Source organism: Amblyomma americanum, chromosome 11 (assembly GCF_052857255.1).
Source record: "Amblyomma americanum isolate KBUSLIRL-KWMA chromosome 11, ASM5285725v1, whole genome shotgun sequence".
NCBI lineage: Eukaryota > Metazoa > Arthropoda > Arachnida > Ixodida > Ixodidae > Amblyomma > Amblyomma americanum.
Genome location: NC_135507.1, coordinates 3,872,074 through 3,890,926, shown reverse-complemented (window position 1 = coordinate 3,890,926; position 18,853 = coordinate 3,872,074). Strand labels below are relative to the sequence as shown.

The window sequence follows — 18,853 nt, the reverse complement described above, 5'->3', positions numbered from 1 at the left end:
TAATAAGCCAAACCCGGGCACATATTTTAAGACAAACTCAGCTGTAACTATAAGTTCGCCCACAAACACTTCCTCTGAAAAACTACCGAATTTAAAGCGCCATATTGCTAGCTTTTTGAAGCATGCAACGTGACCGCTTCCAAATTCTTCTTGTCAAGGCGGATTTGGCTGATTTCGAAAAAAAATAACCCTCAGACTCTCTAGATTGCATTACGAATTCTGCAAAAATACAGTTTTAGCATTGTGAAATGATGCAGCGAGAATTCTAGTTTCCCAGTAGCTGCAAGTTTGTGTAGTCGCCTAAAAGAGAACATTTCAATGAAAAGAAATGTTCATTCTGCTTTTTTTTATATTGCACAGCTACATCTGCCTGGGCCTTGTTATCCCCACCGTGCCTTCCAGCCAAAATGGATTGAGACGCGGACTCCACCGACCGAAACTTCTAGAAAACCAACGCGAAGGCGAATAAGTCTTCTGAAGAAATGCTGCTGCCTGGACTGGCGTTCGCGGAAGCAGCGGCGACAATGGCAGCGCCACATGGCCGAGTATGCCATCGGGTCGCTGGACGGAGCGTTGCTTTCATTAGTCAGGCTGGGGATGACAATTGAAGGAAGGCTGCGTCTTCGACAGAGTTCTCGCGTTGCGGACAACAGGCGAGGAAGTGAAAGGTCGTTCACCCCCCTGCTGGGAAACGGCTTGACATTCTTGACCCACGTGGGCGGCCACATGGCAGCTGTGTTGACACCAACGTGAGGGTATCTTTTACCCTTTAAATCGACGAGCTGAGAGAGCATCAGCACCACCAGTGTCTCTGTCTGCTCGTTCGATTGGACATCGTTTTCCGAACTGCATTCCCCAGTCAGGGATCTGGGGAATACGAAGGGTATTTAACGACTGATATGCTTGGATATCGGGACCAAGGTCTTCACCGCATGACGATGAACTCTGCAGACGACGGAGGGAAGCCTTCAGGAGGGTTGGTAAATTTGAAGGTTTATTTACATATTTACAAGAGAAGCAGGGTGACCAAAAGTCAGAGATGAAGTGCTACATATTTACGACAGAAGCAGGGAGACCCAAAAGTCAGAGATGAAGTGCCGTGAAACCAGCCAAATCGCGGCTTAAATACAGTGGGCAGACACACTCTTCATAGTCTCTTCCCTAACCCCGTGACCGCTCCGCCCCCACAAACACGTGCACAGGCGATAAGGAATCCTGGCGCCTTGAGGTCCTGGAATGCTATTTCCGACCGGTTGAGCAGGTGCATAAGGTCGTTGGCTTAGCAGGCGGTGACCCCCTCCGTGGGAAAGAGGCGTCCTGGAATGTGGTTTCCGACGGGTTGATCATGTGCATAAGGCCGTTGGCTTTGTAGGCGGTGATGCGTCCTGACGGCCCCGGACATTCCAGAGGGTAAGATGAACCAGCCGTGTCCGCCCCCGCTTTGTCTGGCCGCGCAAGTGCAAGCGAGCGAGGCGGGTCCGGCGCCTTTCTTCGGGTCTTTCTGCCGGTCCACGTGAGGGCGCAGTTCGGGAGAAACGCCGCATTCCATACTCCGGACGAAGGGATGAGAGGCTTTTCGTCACAGCTCACCGTCGCCAGGAGCCGTTCCTAATCCTCTTCTCAGGACGACAGCACCTTTGGGTCAAACATAGATCGATGGCGCCTGCCGGGCTCGTCTGTTCCCGCTGTCGGGGCCTCCGATCACAACACGACCCGCTGGTTTGGTACCGAGAGACACCCGTCGGCGGACAGACACCCGCTTCCTAAGAGACTCCCGTCTGCTAAGAAGCTCCCTTTAACGGAGAGGCATTCTCAGTTGCTCTTACTTGTGCATTATGTAAATAGTCTGTACAGTTTTCCATGGCTTTTCCTTCTTAACCGCGTCTCCGATCCTCCTAGTCCCTTCTCCGGCCCGGCTACGCTACCTGCCTCCCAACAACTGATGGCAGCGGTGTGATGCCCGCGTCAAGTCACCAGCTCCAACGGACCCCGGCAACTAAGGGACTGACGGCATCAGCTACGCTTGTGAAGACCTAGAGATGGACACGTCAGGCCATCGACTCCAACGGAAACTGGCAGCTACGCGACTGACGGCGTCAGCGAAATCTCGGCAGGGTGAGTGCCCGATGATTGCCATTCATTTCGCCAGACCGCACTGCACAGGCAGATGTTAGTATTTGGATTCTGCATTTTTGGGGAATGTATTGTCAATTTTGTGTTTTGTCCGCTTCAAGTTGAGGCTTGTATTGTAGTGGGGGTTAGCGGCACTAGGTGTGATCCGCGATGGAGGAGTTCAGGGTAAAGGTCCTCCTTGAAATTCTAGAAGCATTAGAAATTTCGGTAGACCCCACTAAAACGAGCGAAGCGATCATGGATGTTTTACGGGCGAAGGAGGTAACAGTGAAGAAGGCAGGCGAGTCGTGGGAGACGATTTTAGAACGAAGAGGTGAACAAAAAAAACGAAGGCTTCACGAGGAGAAAGAGAAGAGAGAGCGTCTTGAGCAGCAATAAATACGAAGGATTCGTGAGGAAGCATAAAGAAATGGGAGGCGAAGCAGGCGGAGCTAGAGGAAAGACGCAGACGAGAGCTGCAGGAGCTCACGCAACTATTTCGGTGGCGTAGAGCTCGAGATTGTTTGCGGACTTTCCGAAGAGGCGAGAGCTTCAGAACTTATCTGGGAAATTTCGAGTGGATCTGTACGGAAGAGGAGCTAGACAAGGGCGAATGGGCAATGATGCTGGCGGCTATCCTTCATTGTGATGTCGGCGCCGTATTAGCGCGGCTGTTGGACGTGGGCGCCGATAACTACAGAAAAGCGGAAAATGCCCTCTTCCGCTTCTTCAGCATTGGCGTAGAGACCGACTCTAAAGCTCGAAGTGAGGGCAGCGAGGAGCGGTCCCATCAGAGTGTCAGCGACCAGCCCAGGAACCCCGCTTGGTCAGCTAGGGACACAGATGTTGCTCAGGACAGCAACGATAGGGCAGGTTCAAGCCTCGAAAAAACTGCCAGTTCGGCAGCAGCAGCGGCAGAATATGTCGATTCAAAGGCAGAGGGAAAAGGTTGCAGCCCCATCAACCTTAACAATGGCACAAGGGATGGTTTGGCCGGTAATGCGAGCAACAAAGAAATGCGTGACACGGTAGAATCTATAGCCCAAAGGTAGACGCCGTTGTTGCAGAAGCAGCTGATATTTCAGCTCGAGCAGAAAGCAATGAGCTCGAATGACATCGCACCGAAAGACAGCCTTCTTGGAAACAGCTTCACGGAGAGTCACTTGACAGCGACGTTGAAGCGCCAGGTAAGAGTGCAGCGTTGGCTGAAAAGGGCGATGTCGCTCAGATTGTTGTTACCCGTAACGGCAATGACGCTGCCCCGAATTACAGGCCTCAGGGCAGAGAACTTTTATGCTGTGCAGACGTTCTAATGCACGTAGATTGTTTTGAGTTTCCGACGGGCAGTGGCCCACCGATAGCGCCTGCTGACAGGTCGATAGTAAGCACACATTGCGGCTCAGCGCTGCATCGCAACAAAGAGAAGATCAGCAAAAGCAAATTCACAGCGGGTATGGACACACCTCGGAAAAATGAGGCATCGTGCTCGAAGCAAATAGCAGCGAACGGTTCGTCAGGTGAGCCGTCGCCTGGCACTGAGATCAAAGCGCAAGTAGCTTCGCTGCACGAGGAAAATAGGGAACGCGACAAGCTTTTGTCATATGCTAGGTCGGCTGTTGATGTTGAGGCGAAGGCCGGCAGCTTAGCACCTGACGGAACCGCGAGAACTTATGTCAGAAAGGGAAAATCAACAATGGGATTTTCCCGAAGGCGGCTGCGCTTGACAAAAGCTGACGCGAAAGCTTTTATTAAAGAGCAAGATGTGCGGGTCAAAAACACCGTGGGTGTGAAAGCTGATCAGCGGTGCAACGGCCCCACATCTTCATCGCAGCATAGAAAATCGGAAAGGCGTCGCATGCAGGGCGATAGCACCTGTCCCACTGTGGAACCAGAGAAGTCCAAGGACACGTGACGCGCTCGGCCGCCACAAAAAAGTGCGCCACAGAACGCGCGTGAGTCGGAGGGGAACACAATACGCAGAGAACAGAGAGAGTACGAAGCGCCCCTCCCGCTCTGGGTTCCCCAAGAACTGGTTTGGTTTATGGTTTATCGGGGTTTAACGTCCCAAAGCGACTCAGATTATGAGGGACGCCGTAGTGAAGGGCTGCGGAAATTTCGACCACCTGGGGTTCTTTAACGTGCACTGACATCGCACAGTACACGCGCCTCTAGAATTTCGCCTTCATGGAAATTCGACCGCCGCAGCCGGGATCGAACCCGCGTCCTTGGGGTCAGCAGCCGAGAACCATAACCACTGAGACATCGCGGCGGCTTCTCCCCAGAAACTACTCAAGCTCTGGACGCACGTGGCACAAAGGACATTGTCTAGAAGGTGTTGACAAAGGCGGAACTAATCAGTCTCTCAACCTTTGGGAAGCCTTGGCTAGTGGAGTGACTGTCCGGCCGCGACCGCGAAGGGCGCGTCTTGAACCACACAACTTTTTAGGCGTGCTCCAGGACCGTTTACTGTTGGCATTTTCTTTCTTTTACTCTCCTGCAAAAAGACGCAAACAAAGTTTTGAGCTTTGTACGTGCGCGGAATTTTGTATTCTTCATGAATTTTTCACCATAATGTATCTCTGAAAACATTCGTTTTTATGTAACCTGTTTTACAGCCCAATGTAGCGTAAGCCAGCACTGAAGCAACAGTGTTTTGTGAACAGTAATCTCAACCGCGAGATTGTTTTGTAACTTTTCTTTCATGGCATCACTTATGCTTATAAATTTGATGCGAATTGTTTTCAGGCAAATTGCCTTGCAGCGTGCACTTGTTGTACATAGGTTTAGCTGCGCGCCGCGACAGTGTCCTCTGACGAGAGTAAATAGTGTGGGGTCATTCATGGGCATATGAGGCGTAATCTGTCGTGTGGGCGCCTCGAGATGTTTAGTTAGGCTTGATTTGTGGTTTGGCACACAAACTTTACCTGCGCTAATGGTTACGCGCTAGTGTCCGCAGACATGGAACCACGAGCGAAACCTTTTTTGGCCTTTGTATCTTAGGTAGCTGGCGAGAGCTCCTAGAGATGCTACTATTTTTAGCAGTATGATGTGCAATATGTTCTTTTTTCTGCACTATTTGTTGCACAAGATTTGGACATTTATGTCGTGTCTGCTGGCTTGCAGAACGAAAGGAAGACCGCATCAGCAATCGTGCTAATTGCGAATGAATAGCTTGGGGCAAAATTGAAAGCCTCCGTCTGACCTCTCGGCCCGGGTGACATTCGAGATTGATTCAACTTTCCGACCTATTGTAGACCAATTCTAATTTTCCCTCAGTCGAATCGTACCGTGCACCATGACAACGCTTTGAAGAGGTCCGAACACCTGAGCCTTGCATCAGGTATGCATTTCATGTTTGTTGAGGAATATTTTAGCTTAATTTCAGGCTTCAATTAGAGGTATCTTTACGTGTAATCAGTTTTGTTTTGGTGATGGTCTGGCGGAACGGGGGATTTCAGACGGCACTTGCTTTTGTTGTGTACGGCTTGGCGTTTTGTTATACCGTTTGGCTCACCTCGCAGAGATCACGGAACTGGATTTCCGCAGTAGAGGAAGAGAGTCTTAGAGGACTGCAGAACGAGAGACCATTCTCGCACGCCCAGTCAGCTGAGCTGCGTAGGAGCAACTAATCTTCCTGATGCATTGTCTGTCAGCGGGGGTGCTGTTATGCCCGGCGTGCCTTCGAGCCTAAATGGATAGAGAGGCTGACTCTCTGACCAGCATTTCTAGAAAACCAACGTAAAGGCGAATGAGTCTTTGAAGAAACGCTGCCTGGACTGGCGTTCGCGGAAGCAGTGGCTACAATGGCGGCACCACGTGGTCGATCGTATGCCATAGGGTCGCCGACAGAGCGTTGCTTTCAACAGTCACGCTGGGGATGACAATTGATGGGCGACTGCGTCTTCGACAGAGTTCTCGCGTTTCGGACAACAGGCGAGGAAGTGAAAGGTCGTTCACCCCCCTGCTGGGAAACGGCTTGACATTCCTGACCCAAGTGGGCACCCACCTGGCAGCTATGTTTACAACAACGTGACAGTGTTTTTCGCCCTTTCATATATGAGCTGTGAGAGCATCAGCACCGCCCCTGCTGTGGCGGTACCACCAGTGTCTCTTCGTCTGCTGGTTTGATTGGACATCATTTTCCGAACTGCATTCCCCAGTCAGGGATCTCGGGAATACGAAGGGTATTTAACGACCCGCTGGTTTGGTACCGAGAAACGCCCGTCGGCGGAGAGACACTCACTTCCTAAGAGACTCCCGTCCGCTAAGAACCGCCCTTTAACTGAGAGGCATTCTCAGTTGCTCTTACTTGTGTATTACGTAAATAGTCTGTACAACGTTTTCCTCGTCTTTTCCTTCTTAACCGCGTCTCCGATCCTCCTCGTCCCTTCTCTGGCCCGACCACGCTACCTGCATCCCAGCAGCCTACTAAGACTAGCAGTATAAAATAAATATAATAAATAAAAAGCGTCATTTGCAACATATAGTTTCGATCACTCACAAGACACTATACAGCGCAATAGACGCGACTGGTAGAACAATGGTTAGAAATAAAAAGTATGGTCATAAGGCAAGAGACTAGGACGTAAAGTTATTTTATTTTTCATGCGTGATTGCGTAAAACGGTAAAATGTGTGCACAGGCACACGCTGGCCTATGCATGCGTACAAAATTTGCCTCGGATCCACATGCACGCAGTTTCCTGATCTCCCGGAAAACTGAGCTACGAACACCGGCCTCGTATAAGAGGAGTATCTGTCGCCGTTCGAATAGGCCTTGCCATAAAACCTGTGCAGCTGCGCGTGGAAGGTGTGCTGCATAGGTTCAGGCTGCAAGGCGAAGCGTAGAAGTAGCCGCTCTTATATTGCCTGCGGGTGTCTTTCGCAGCTGACTGAACGCTGCGAATATTCGTGCTGGCGCCGGGACGGTATACGGACGCGGTGAAGCGAGTTTTTGCGCCTTTATTGCATATATTCAACAGCAACGCTAAGCCAGCCTATGCAAGCAAAAAAAAAATAAACAGTACACCGCATCTGCTTCCTATTGAGCTATAACTTACAATGCTTGCATTTCGCTTCTATCGACCAGTAGGATGCCTTTATGAAAGCAGACCTGTTACGTTTGGTGACAGACATTGTTCGATAGGGAAACATCATTTTGTTTCACAGGATCTGTTTTAACCTCTGATAGAGAAGGATAGCCTTAAAGAAAACTTCGTTGCCTAGTAGTTTTATTGCAAGACCTCATGGCGCTGGTCGGCAGGAATGCCGCTCTTCAGAACAGCGGAAAAAAATAAAGTATTGCGCGAGGTGGTTGCGGCAAACCCATTCAACAACCCCTGTATTTGGGAGCAAGTGCGCAGAAATAACAAAGTTAACAAACGCCTGTTCAGAAACAACATATGCGTTTCACTTCACGCCTCATAAGATGTTTACGAGCAAAAAATATTATTTTGCAGTGCGACGAAAAATAAAGCTGTTTTATTTTTATTGCCTGGTTCCACTTTTTATCACCAGGGCGCTCTTCGTGCAATTCGCCTTAGTGTTCCTGTATATGCTCCCGGGAGCATATACAGGAACACTAGTTCGCTTGTCTGCCCCCGCTTAGCTGAAAACCAGCTTTACCTGTTAGACTGACCAGGTAGCGCGAGCGGTGCGGAGGCGGAAGTGCACTGTGCTAAAACTGTCTAATATCTAGCGCTGCAGTAGCGGGTTGCGGTAATCACTTACGGATGGGAGGTGTGGCTTAGGGGAGTAGAAAAACAGCGTGACGGTTGACGCTGCCGCCGCATTCACTGAAGACGACAAAGGCGACACCACGATTTCGCCGACGGTTTCCGATAAAACTGTTGCAGTAAAAAAAGGAAACACTTTCACACTCCTTTGCATTAAGCATGGCTTATGAAGCACCTCCCGTTGACGATACCATGTGGCAGTCCTCTGTGAGACATTCCTTCACCCCCACTGGGCAGGGCAAACATTTCAAGAAGGCGTACCGCAATCCTGTAGCCGAACATTCCGAACACTCAGACCACAGAATCAACTTCGACGAAACCAGCATCCTCGGAACCGAAACAAGTTACCAGAAAAGGCTCCTACTCGAATCATGGCACATCCAATGTACCCCGGACATCAACCGCATAAAAGGAAACCTGTCCCCAGGTATGCCCAGGACTTCGCTCTGCAAGTCAAAGAAGAATAGTCGCCATTGACCCCCTCAGTGCGACAACGTGACTCACAGCCTTAACCTCCTCCTCCCTCCCCCATGCCTTTCGCATCACAGCTTTCGTTCTTTTGACCACCTCCTCCCCTCCATACTTAAAGACGCTAGCTACCACCCCCAATCACCCCTGATGAAGGAGCTGAGCCTGCTTGGAACCGTAGGGCTTCAAATGAAAGTTTTTGGTTGGAGGTGGGCCGTTTATTATGTCTTCAATCCCAAGCAGACAGGCAAATCTGTCAAAATGTTTAGTTTTCACTTCAAAAACGTTTAGAGAAGGCATATACTTGCAAACACTGGGCCGACCGATTGGCAAGTCTGTTTTTAACCTGGCACATTCGATGAATCAAAGACATTTTCATGGCGGGTGCTATGGCATCAACTACCATAAGTATGGTGATTTGCGTTCACTTTTTATTTCCTCATAACCTGATTGTCCTTATTCATGCTCTGCATGGCTCTCCGGCGATCCCCACGCCTTCGTCGCTACATCACAATGCCCGCATTAATAATGGAGTGCAGTTTCAGTGTTGAGATTTAATCACGCGCTGTGGCTCGCACTGACCACTGAGCCTCACCGAACAATGATTACGCGTTCAACCTGATGTACAGGCACACGCGCAAGTTAATCTAGAACCCATTAAGCGTTTTCATCATTGTTTCTACGTACGCAGACAACCTTTAGGTCAATTATGCATACCGAAACGGCCAGAACCATTACCGAATCCGACCCGTTATTCGAGGATCTCACAGTAGCTATGTCCTTCCTCCACATAACCCCTCCGCCCAAAAAACGCGTCGCGGCCGCGTTCATCCTCAAATGCCCCCGTTCCACCTCGACAATCAGAGAGCGAATGCTTCGAACCGCAGCTCTGGTCACAGTCGGTTGGAACCAGAAAAGAGAGGTAGAAATACAAGGGGAAAGAGATAGAGCGACATTCGTGCGCAAGGCATGAGAGAAGAAGAAAGAAAAATAAAACAGAAGGAAAGGGCAAATGTGACGTAGAGTGCCAGTCAAACGCGGTGCAAGAAGGGGAAGGAACGGCCGAAGAGACGGAAAGGCAGGAAAGGTCCGAGCAAGCGGGCCGAAAAACTTTGGTGCCCTCTGCTACCATTCAGCGTGATTACCTGGCGGCGCTCTCGGGGACTGTGGCCCCGGGACGGTCGCGCGCGGCCATGCGGCAAACTCGGCTTGGCGCTGATGCATCTGGGCGGAAGGGTTGTCTCCTCCTCTTCCCAAAAACCGAGTTGTGCGCGGATGCACGAGGTAGGTCGGAACGGGGGTGGTGAGGGGGAAGGAACGAGACCGCGTCGTTGTCCGAACCGACAGGCGGAGTGAGTGGATTGTCGATGCATGATGGGGGAGCGCACCTGCCGGGAAAAAGCACGCGGCGGCTGCAGCATCCATAGGCAGTGGTCCGCGCCGACGACAGTTTGCTCAGAGACGTCAGGGGGCGCCTGACGTAGTGGGGTGAGGGGTTCTCGGTGCGATTGGTTGGTTGCGCATTTGCCCACGGCGACAGACCCGTTGTGCAGTCGAATGTGTGGAAGATGTTTGGGAAAAGGTTAAAGACTGCGTGCCAGGAACACAAACAAATGATCCTTCTTTGACGTCATAACGCCAGAGAAACTTCACTGTAGAAAAGGCGTCGTATGTTAAAGGTTCTGAGGCAACGTTTCAACGGTGCCGCAGGGCATTTTTTAGTCATCAAAGCTATACAGTAGATCAGCTGTCGTGTGCGAAGACAGTTCGAATAGACATATTGACTTCTGGTACTCGAATTTAAAGTTTATACACTTAATTTTCTGGTTTTACAGGATCTTAACGTCGGAAAGGAACTCAGGCTATGACGGATGGCGCAGTAGAGGGCTCCAGATAATTTCGACCGCCTGGGGTTATCAACGTGCACTGACATAGCACACTACACGGGCCTCCAGCATTTCACATCCATCTACACGCTGTGCGCTTTTTCGGTCAGCACTCGAGCACCATAAATACAGAGCCACTGCGCAGGCGTTTACAAACATTAAACACTCGGATGGTACTGTGCTGGCTTCTAGGTCTACGAGCTGCTGCGTCACTTCTGGCATTGAGATGATGCTGTGTTATTGACCTTAATATTAGTCAAAGTTCCCTTAGGACCCTTGCATCAAATTCCGGCTCTCTGATCGCGGTTATAAACTCGGAGATTAGTCAACAATTCGTGAGTTTAAGGTGGTTGCGGCGAAAACCTTTATTATTGGCGGGGCTCTTATAGCTCAAAACTTCAGAAGTGGGCTGGCTCCTCGTCGTGAGTGGTGGACCGCAGCCCGTGTCTGACGGCGACCTTCTCCGCCCACTGCACCAGCCACAGTTGCGAGGCCAGGTCCGAGCTAGAGACAACGACCTCCTACCCCTGTGAGCTCGCGAGGGCCCATTGGGCCGATGTTTACAGCTGTAGGCAGATGGGCGTAATGTGGCCGAATGCGGCTCTTGGGGCCCCACAGAAGGAATATTCGGGGGTGTGAGTAGAAGAGGAGAAAAGCGCAAGTAGCGCTGGGGAGGGAAAGGTGCGAGCCTGGAGTGGTCGCCAGGTCGTCTGCTGTTATTTTGTCAGGGATGTGTGTGGCGGGGTTTAAAGCAGACGTTCTTCGCGGTAGTGTACCGGAGAACGAAAGCAAATATTTATATCGAATGCAAAATTTCATTCTGCCCGCAGCACTGAAGTGGAACTGGGTACTACCCCATTTTGAAAGAATAGATTAGCCGTCTAAAACTACAGAGGATGCCAAAGAAATTTAAAATTGTAATGAAGTACCACCGCCACTTCAAGCCCAACCGACCCAGCCCTCACCAGCGGTTTCATAGAAAACGCTAAAATACACTAATAATTATATCAGGTGTTTCAGGGAAGCTTATCTTCAATTTTAAAAATAGGGTTTTTCAGGTAAAGGGAAGCTTTTTGCAGATTAGTGATGCCAGTGTTGCCGGACGTCAGAAAACAGGCGAATCTTGTTAACTAGCAAAGTTATTAGCTAAACTCTAACAGTTAACTTTTTAACAATTAGAAATTTCTAGTCGGCTGTGAAGAAGCTGTGAAACTTTTCATGCATGTATATAAAAGGATAAGCTATTGTGCACGTGATGAACATGATTATGTAACTGCGTACTTCGGCGTAGTTGCACACGCTCGAAATTCCAAGCGCTCCAGTTTTACGAACTACCCCATTTCTAGCTCGTCCTTGTCGGTTCCTATTTGCTAAGTACGTAAGTATGACTATTTATGTCCGCCTCATGACACTAAGTTGGTTCTGGGTGTAATTATGAGACATAAGCCCAGCGCACAAAAACACACGTACGAAGAGAGTAGGCACCACGGCGTCCGTTGTGTGCGTGTGTTTTTGTGCGCTGGACTGATGCCTCATAATTATGCCCCAAGACACAACGATTTGTCGGAAACTCAAATTTATAAGCCAACTTTTCCGAGTAATACATTTAAGCTGTCCCCACCGGTCAACCGGTTGTAGAAAAGAGCTGGCCCTTGTGGTTTAGGTAAACTCACCTGGACGAGCTGGAAGAACTGGGACGCCTTGGCGATGGGGTCGGTGACGGCGTTGCAGGCTGCGCCGAACAGCATCAGTTTCTTTGGCCGCTTGTCGATCATGTCGAACAGGGCCTTCATGCCCACCGCTGGATCACACTGCACAAGAGAGAGGAGGAGACACAGGGAAGGTTAGCGAGACGAAATACATTCATATACACAAACAGCAATAAAACAAAGAAGCGAATTTCGAGGAACTGACCGGTACACCTCTACAAAACTTTCTTGTGCGACTCGCCTCGGTGGCTCAGTGGGATCGGATTCAGACTGCTCAGCTCAAATTCACGGGATAAAATTCCGGCAGCAGCGGCCACATTTCGACCGAGGCGAAATTTCAAGACTCCGGTGTACCATGCCATCTTCATCTTGAGAAACAACGCGAAGGACGGGACACAAGAAAGACGACAAGACGAGCTCTCTTCTTGTTGTCGTTCTTCTGTCCTGTCCTTTGCGCTGTTTCTTAAGATGAACTCGAACCAACAAGCCCGACTGTCTACACTTGTGTATGCCACCTTAGCGCGCGCAAAAAACGCCAGGTAGTCGTAGTGTATCCGGAACCCTTCACTACAGCGTCGCTACATCGCCCGCATAGCATATACCGCACCATACTATGCTATACTGTAGAGTACCGTACGGTAACGTACCGAACCGAACTGAACCGAACCGAACCGTACCATACCTTGTAGTACTGGGCCGTTCCGAGCCATGCCGTCCCGTACTTACCTGCCGTACGTTACCGTGCCGCCCACCTGCTTGTGCAGTACTAGGTTTCTTCGAATGAGCTCTAACTTAAAAGTACGTAATCCAGGGTCATTGCCCGTGGTAGCTCTAGTAAACACTAACATAAGTGACTTTGAAAACAAGTTTGCATCTGAAAGCAGTTGACCTGATTGTCGAGGATGAAGCGGATACGTCCGTTCCTCGGTTTGAGTCCATTTCAAAAAACAAACCTTGATGGATGCTGCGGCGTCAACCGAGTACGGTGCAAAACACGAAAAAAAAAAGAAAACCAAGTCACGCGCATGTAAGCCGCTTAAAGAGCCAATATATTTCTACTGTAGCGTTGTAGTATTTCCAACGCGTTCTTCCTTTCCCGTTTATTAGGTTACTCATCGTTCGCAGCGAACGTTCTCACTTCGTAACCCACACAGATTGCCGCTTATTCTGGTGCTTGCGCGAAAGTTCTCCAGACACCTTGTTTACTACTTCATTTTTCGTGTTTCCAGGCTTTGACAAAGCTAAACGCAAACCTGCGAGAAACAGTGTGGTTGGATCTGAGCTCGAAAGAAACTCATTAGTGAACTGCGGTACTTGCGACGATTTTTCTTGAAAGTGAGGGTCAGGATCGCAAAAAGTTTAATACGCAAAAGCCCTGCGTGACTGGCTGGCGTACGAATGCTGACCAATCATGCTAGGCGAGAAGAAAAGAGTCGACCGGTGGGGGAACACGCTTGCGTAAACCAAGTTTCTCCCAATGCCACCCATGATTTGCAGTCTTTCGCTACGCATTCAGGGCTCTAGGCGTTTCGCAAGCCGTTCCCCTGCACAGAGCTTACATTCCAGAGGACATCACGCACGCCATTTGAGACGGGCACGTAGCAGAATCAGTGACCGGTTCGTGCTAAAGTGCTATCAAGGAAAGTTCGCTAGGAGGCGGAGGCTGAACTTGGAAAATTCCCTTTTTGCTTTGCTTAAACTACAGCGCCCGCTGTTCTGCTTGCAACGGTTGCTCAATTGGTATGGAGCTTGGGTACCGATCGCGAGTTTGTGACGTTCCTGTGTAGTGACATTATGATAGCAGTAAAGAACTCCGCGGGGTACATGTGTAATTCCCGCCGGAAAAGCTGATGGCTAACGACCAAAACACCAAGCCGCAAGAAGCAAGGAAGCTTTTAAGGCCAGAGCTTACATCCTATGTACACCGCAACCTCCACAAGTTGAAAAAGGTGGCCGGTGGCTACGAGTGATCAGAGCTCAACTGAAGACCATTATGGAGCCTGTCCTTACCGAAACAATTATTCCGGCCCTCGCGTTCTGAATTGTGATTGTTTTCTACTGTTCCTTCTCTTTTCTTATCAAGAGAGAATGTGTAAGTGAATCAAATAAAAACACAGCACAGCAAGAACGTTAAACACTGTGTACCGCAGTCACATGCCCCGTTTGAGACAAGCTTTTACGCCGTCTCAACGAGCAAAGATTATCCGGCGACACGCTTTCACGCTTGCACCCGTGACTCTTCCCTCATATCTTACATAAGAACACTTAAAAACTCACACTCCTTTCGTTGCAATTACTCGGGCGAATAAGTGGGAGCGACTGGTCTGCCGTCCCCTCCTCTAGATTTCATGGCAGCCCCGAGTGTAAGCGCGCATTGGTCAGGCCTGCCTGAATAATTACCACAACTATCATCGTCATTATAATTAAAACCAAGTCTACTGCATGAGGAAGGCCTTTCTCATTTATATCCAATTAACCGTGGCCTGCGCCTGCTGCGGCCATCTTACCCCTACAGATTTTTTTTTCTCTCGTTCACATCCGCCCATCTGTCGTTTTGTCGCCCACTGTATATGTTTGCCTTATCTTCAGATCCTATCGGTTACTATAAGCGGCCCTCGGTTATCTCCTTTGCGTGTTGCACGCCCTACCCGTGCCCATTTCTTCTTGATCTCAGCTAGAACGATCACCGGCACCAGGTACAGTCTCAAGAGCAATCATCACCTGGACTGTCCGGTGAACGTTTCCATTGGCGCAGCAGGAAATTTTCCCTTTCGCCAACTTTCCATACCAGAACGGCAACACAAACATCGACGCTGACTCCAGGTAAGGTGCTTTTCACCTCGGAGCTGGTCCCAAACCCGGTAAGCTACCGCTGCAGAAAGGTCAAGCCTCCTGAGGGGACGCCGGTAGCCGAATAAGCGGATGGAGGAAAAGCAGCTCAGGAAACGATCGAGGCCATTAGGTGATCGGGCAAAGAAGGCAAAGAACAGAGGGAGAGGGGAAAGAGGGAAGGACATGTCGCGGGGCGAGACACGTAGGGAAAAGAGTCCGCGGGAAAGACGACGGCCCAGCACCACGACACATACACACACACACGGGTTGGGGGCAGAGTGGGGAAATCGACACCGTTGCAACCGGCCGCGGGGGTCAGCGGTTTGCCATTGCCCGGTCGATCAATGAAGAGCCGCCGCCCAGGCTGTTCTCTTCTCTGGTCTCTGCCTAACACGGTAAGGTTGAAGAGGAAGAGGGAAAGACGATCTTCCGCCAGCAAAGGGCATCGGCGCGCAAACCTGTTCCTTCTGGGTGTGGTTTTCGTTTCCCTTTCGCTAATTGTTTTCTTCTTCATGGACCTTCATACTCCGGATGCCGAGCAAAGACTGCCCAACTACGATACTTAGAGGAAGAAAAGGCAAAGTTAATGCAACCCCCAGTCTTTTCCTGGGGAAAAGAATCAGTCGACGTGCGGTGCGTGGTTTCATGCGTGTTTGTGTGTGTGTGTTAAGTTGGTGGTCTTTCTATACACAGACTAGGGAAGGTAAACAGAGGGGCAGAAGCTTTTGTTCAGTTTACTGACACTGAGAAGTTGAGTGTCGCCCTCAAACCGAGTTTAGTGATGGTGATTACTAAGAACTACGCAAAGGAACAGGACTTTAACCTCACCCGGCTGCAGCGTTAACGGAAGACAGGTCTTTGGCAGATCCTGACCAAAAGCAAAAATTTTTTTTTGGTTCAAACATAGGCGCCGAAGTGAAGTTCAAACTCTACTTTCTTTTTTTAAATTTTTCATACACTTAAACATTCATTGGCACCACGCCAGGCAGTTTTACTTTTGCGACAATGTCAAGCAAACAGCACGCTGTTTAAATAACAGACCATAAAACCACCCTGATGTCTTAACTCCACATTATTCTGGCATTCGGCTGATTCTAAGAATAAGGTCCTGGTGTCGAATCCCGGCCGCGACAGCGTGATCTCGATGGAAGAGAAATGTAAGAACACCGTGACGCTATGCAATATCACTGTTCGGAGAAGACCCCACGAAAGCTAAGTAAAACAACGCGAACGAAAGATGGCCGTGACGGCTCACTGGTGCAGCAGGAAGTGGCAAGCCCAATAATAGAAAAACAAAAATGCAGGAGGGAGCTATAATGTTGAATATAAACTTGCTTTGAATCAGCAATATCAGTGTCCTTTTTTTTTAATACGAACGCGATATTCGGTAAACGCAGGAATCGCTTTCAACAAAGTTAGACCGAAAATTTTCCGAAAAGCTTGCTCCAGACTGTGTTGATGTGTCTCATACTGCCATCATTCCTCCACATACGTGGCAACACCTTTATGTGCAAAAGACGGTGACCTTGCAGACATGAGGTTCAGAAAAATACAATGTCGTCAGAGAGCAATCCCGGACGCCATTATTGTATTCAGTGGCCGCAAAGAGGCGAGGTGTGTTTAGCGAACTGGTGACCGTGGCCAAGAACCAGTGAATGTAAAGATCGAAAGGAACAAAAGAAGCTCTGGAAGGACAGCCTTTCGCCTGGGAGCCAACAAGCCGCTCATGCGAATAACTGAACTAGGCGGAACGGGGAGGCAGGGCGCTGAGACACTCTGATGAACAAAAGAAATAAGTCGACAAGGGGACGTACAAAAGCACGCACAAGGAGAGGTGCATAAGAGTTGCATGAACAGGGAGGGTAACGCACTGCTCCTTTTCTTGCGAGCAGCTGCTCCAGAGCACTCTCTTCTGGTTCGGTTACTCTGACACTTCATCTACACGCGCGTCTTCATGCGGTGTTTCCGGCCCACGAGCGAAGGAGATTCATTCCGTGCGAGCAAACGCGTCACCCTTGGCGAGCAGCGGCAGCCCAGAGAGCCGGCAGCTCTGCTCCTCCCAAGGAGCCGCATGCCGGTGCGGGGAGGATTGGACGAGAAGAGAGATCAAAAGGGACACGCGCACTCTTTTGCGTCGCCGACAGATGCACGCCGCCGCCGGGTCTAGCCCTGAGCATCATGCCCGGCCAGCAAGATAGAGAGAGATAGCTTCGGTTTTTTTTAAATATATTTTATGTTTGTCGCGAAACAACGGGGCTAGCGCTAAGCGAGCGCGCGCGCACACACACACACGGAAAGAATCCCCAATCTGCAGGCAGTGCTGAATAATGGATGAGGGAGCGGGGTCCTTGTAAGGAGCGCCTCACTCGCCTATCCTTTTGTTTTTATACTGCTTCCCGACTTCCTTCCTCCCATTTTGGGGAATGGACAGCAGCATGGGCCCGTTTACTCTCCATCTCCCTCGCCTTTGCGGTGCTGGCGTTTGCGGTCGACGCTGTGTATGCGGACTATGGACTCGGTGTGCGTGGTATGGGAAACGAGGCAAGGATTTTGGGAGTGGGGTCCCGAGTGAGGGCGCCACTGACGATATGGCAGCGATGGCGAGTCCATGAGAACAACACGGGGGCACTGGAGTGACAAAGACGTTCATCGAATAGTAGGGAGATGAGATCTAATCGGAAAGAGATTGGAATAGAGAAATTAGGAAATTGGGAAACACAGCCAAGCTCGCTGCTTTTATACCTTTTAGAGCGGCGCAGTGAGTCGCATGTACTTAGAGCAATTACACAATAGTACTTTAAGGCGTAAAGAAACTACGAACTGGAAGGCTGTTTTTTGACGAAACGCTCTCAAAGTTTTCAGAACTGCGCAGAAGGAAGAAGAAAAAGGATAAAAATAGAGCCTTCCATCCGGACGCAGACACCTTATCCGCTAACCCATTTTTTTGCCGGCCCGTTTTGCAGGAATGGCCGTTCCGCCGATTTGAAAAAAACCCTTCCGGCCTCTTTGCTGTCAACTTCTGTTTAGCTTTTCTACGCCACTCTCGAAATACAGGCTGCGACGTTCGCGGTGCGCCGGCATTCGCAAGTGACTCGTTCGGCCCTCTGCAATTCGCACACGTTTGACTGCACGCGACCGCGGGCTTTCTGAAAAAGCTGTGCTCGATATGAGTCGCGGCAAGAAGATAAAATGAAACGCGAAAAAGCATCGCTGAGAGAAATAAGAAAATGCGAGGAGGTGGGAGGGAGAGAGAGAAGGAAGGCAACGGTATATAAGCAGTCGCCCAATGGTCCGCATTCGCGCATACCTGGCCACGTGACGGAGCGGTCTATATAGGACAGGCACCGCAACGGCTTGGCGAGCTCATTTTCATTTTTATGGGATGCTCGCTTCGCCGGAACAGGGACTCGGGCAGGAAATGGCAGGGCGCGGGGATAAAGGGAAAGACGAAACAAAAATAGGGAGCCGTTGGTCCTCAACGCCAGATGCCAGGGTCATGTGTGTGCGTGCACGGATGGATGATTTCGGTGAGCTTCGAGGCCGGATGTTCCTGAGTGGGGTGCATATCTACAGCGAGAGAGCGGCAGAAAGAAAGAAAGAAATAAAGACATTCTTCGCAGTTCTGGGCTATATTTGCGTTTTGGTTAGTCTTTTAGTGTTTTGTAATGCGAATGTGGAGGTACCTTTCTCCTTTCGGATTCCGGGGAGTCCATAGGTTAGGTTATGTCAAGTATAAATGCCCCCGGCATGGAGATTGTCTTGGCCCTCAAAATTCAATATCGAACTTAGAGACCCTCGAAAAGAAGGGGCACAGAAATAGGAAGAAGGACAAACTTTACTGAACACAGAAGAAAACAAAAAAAAAATAAGAGGGTCTGATTCACGGGCGCCTTAGCGTTTTTCCTCCATAAAAACGCAGCCGCCGCGGTCGGGTTCGAACCCGGGAACTCCCGACTACTGATCCGGAGTTCCCGGGTTCGAACCCGACCGCGGCGGCTGCGTTTTTATGGAGGAAAAACGCTAAGGCGCCCGTGTGCTGTGCGATGTCAGTGCACGTTAAAGATCCCCAGGTGGTCGAAATTATTCCGGAGCCCTCCACTACGGTACCTAAT

At 50.0% G+C, this 18,853-nt stretch overlaps 1 protein-coding gene across 7 annotated transcripts in view; it reads right to left on the bottom strand.

Annotated features, from left to right (window-relative positions):
* The window catches only part of GABA-B-R2 (gamma-aminobutyric acid type B receptor subunit 2), a 352,176-nt gene that overhangs the window by 133,152 nt on the left and 200,171 nt on the right, over positions 1-18,853 (bottom strand). For all 7 annotated transcript variants that reach the window (XM_077644165.1, XM_077644163.1, XM_077644164.1 and 4 more), the window contains exon 2: positions 11,874-12,011. In XM_077644165.1, the coding sequence (XP_077500291.1) occupies positions 11,874-12,011 (138 nt within the window). The remainder of the gene's footprint in view (positions 1-11,873; positions 12,012-18,853) is intronic.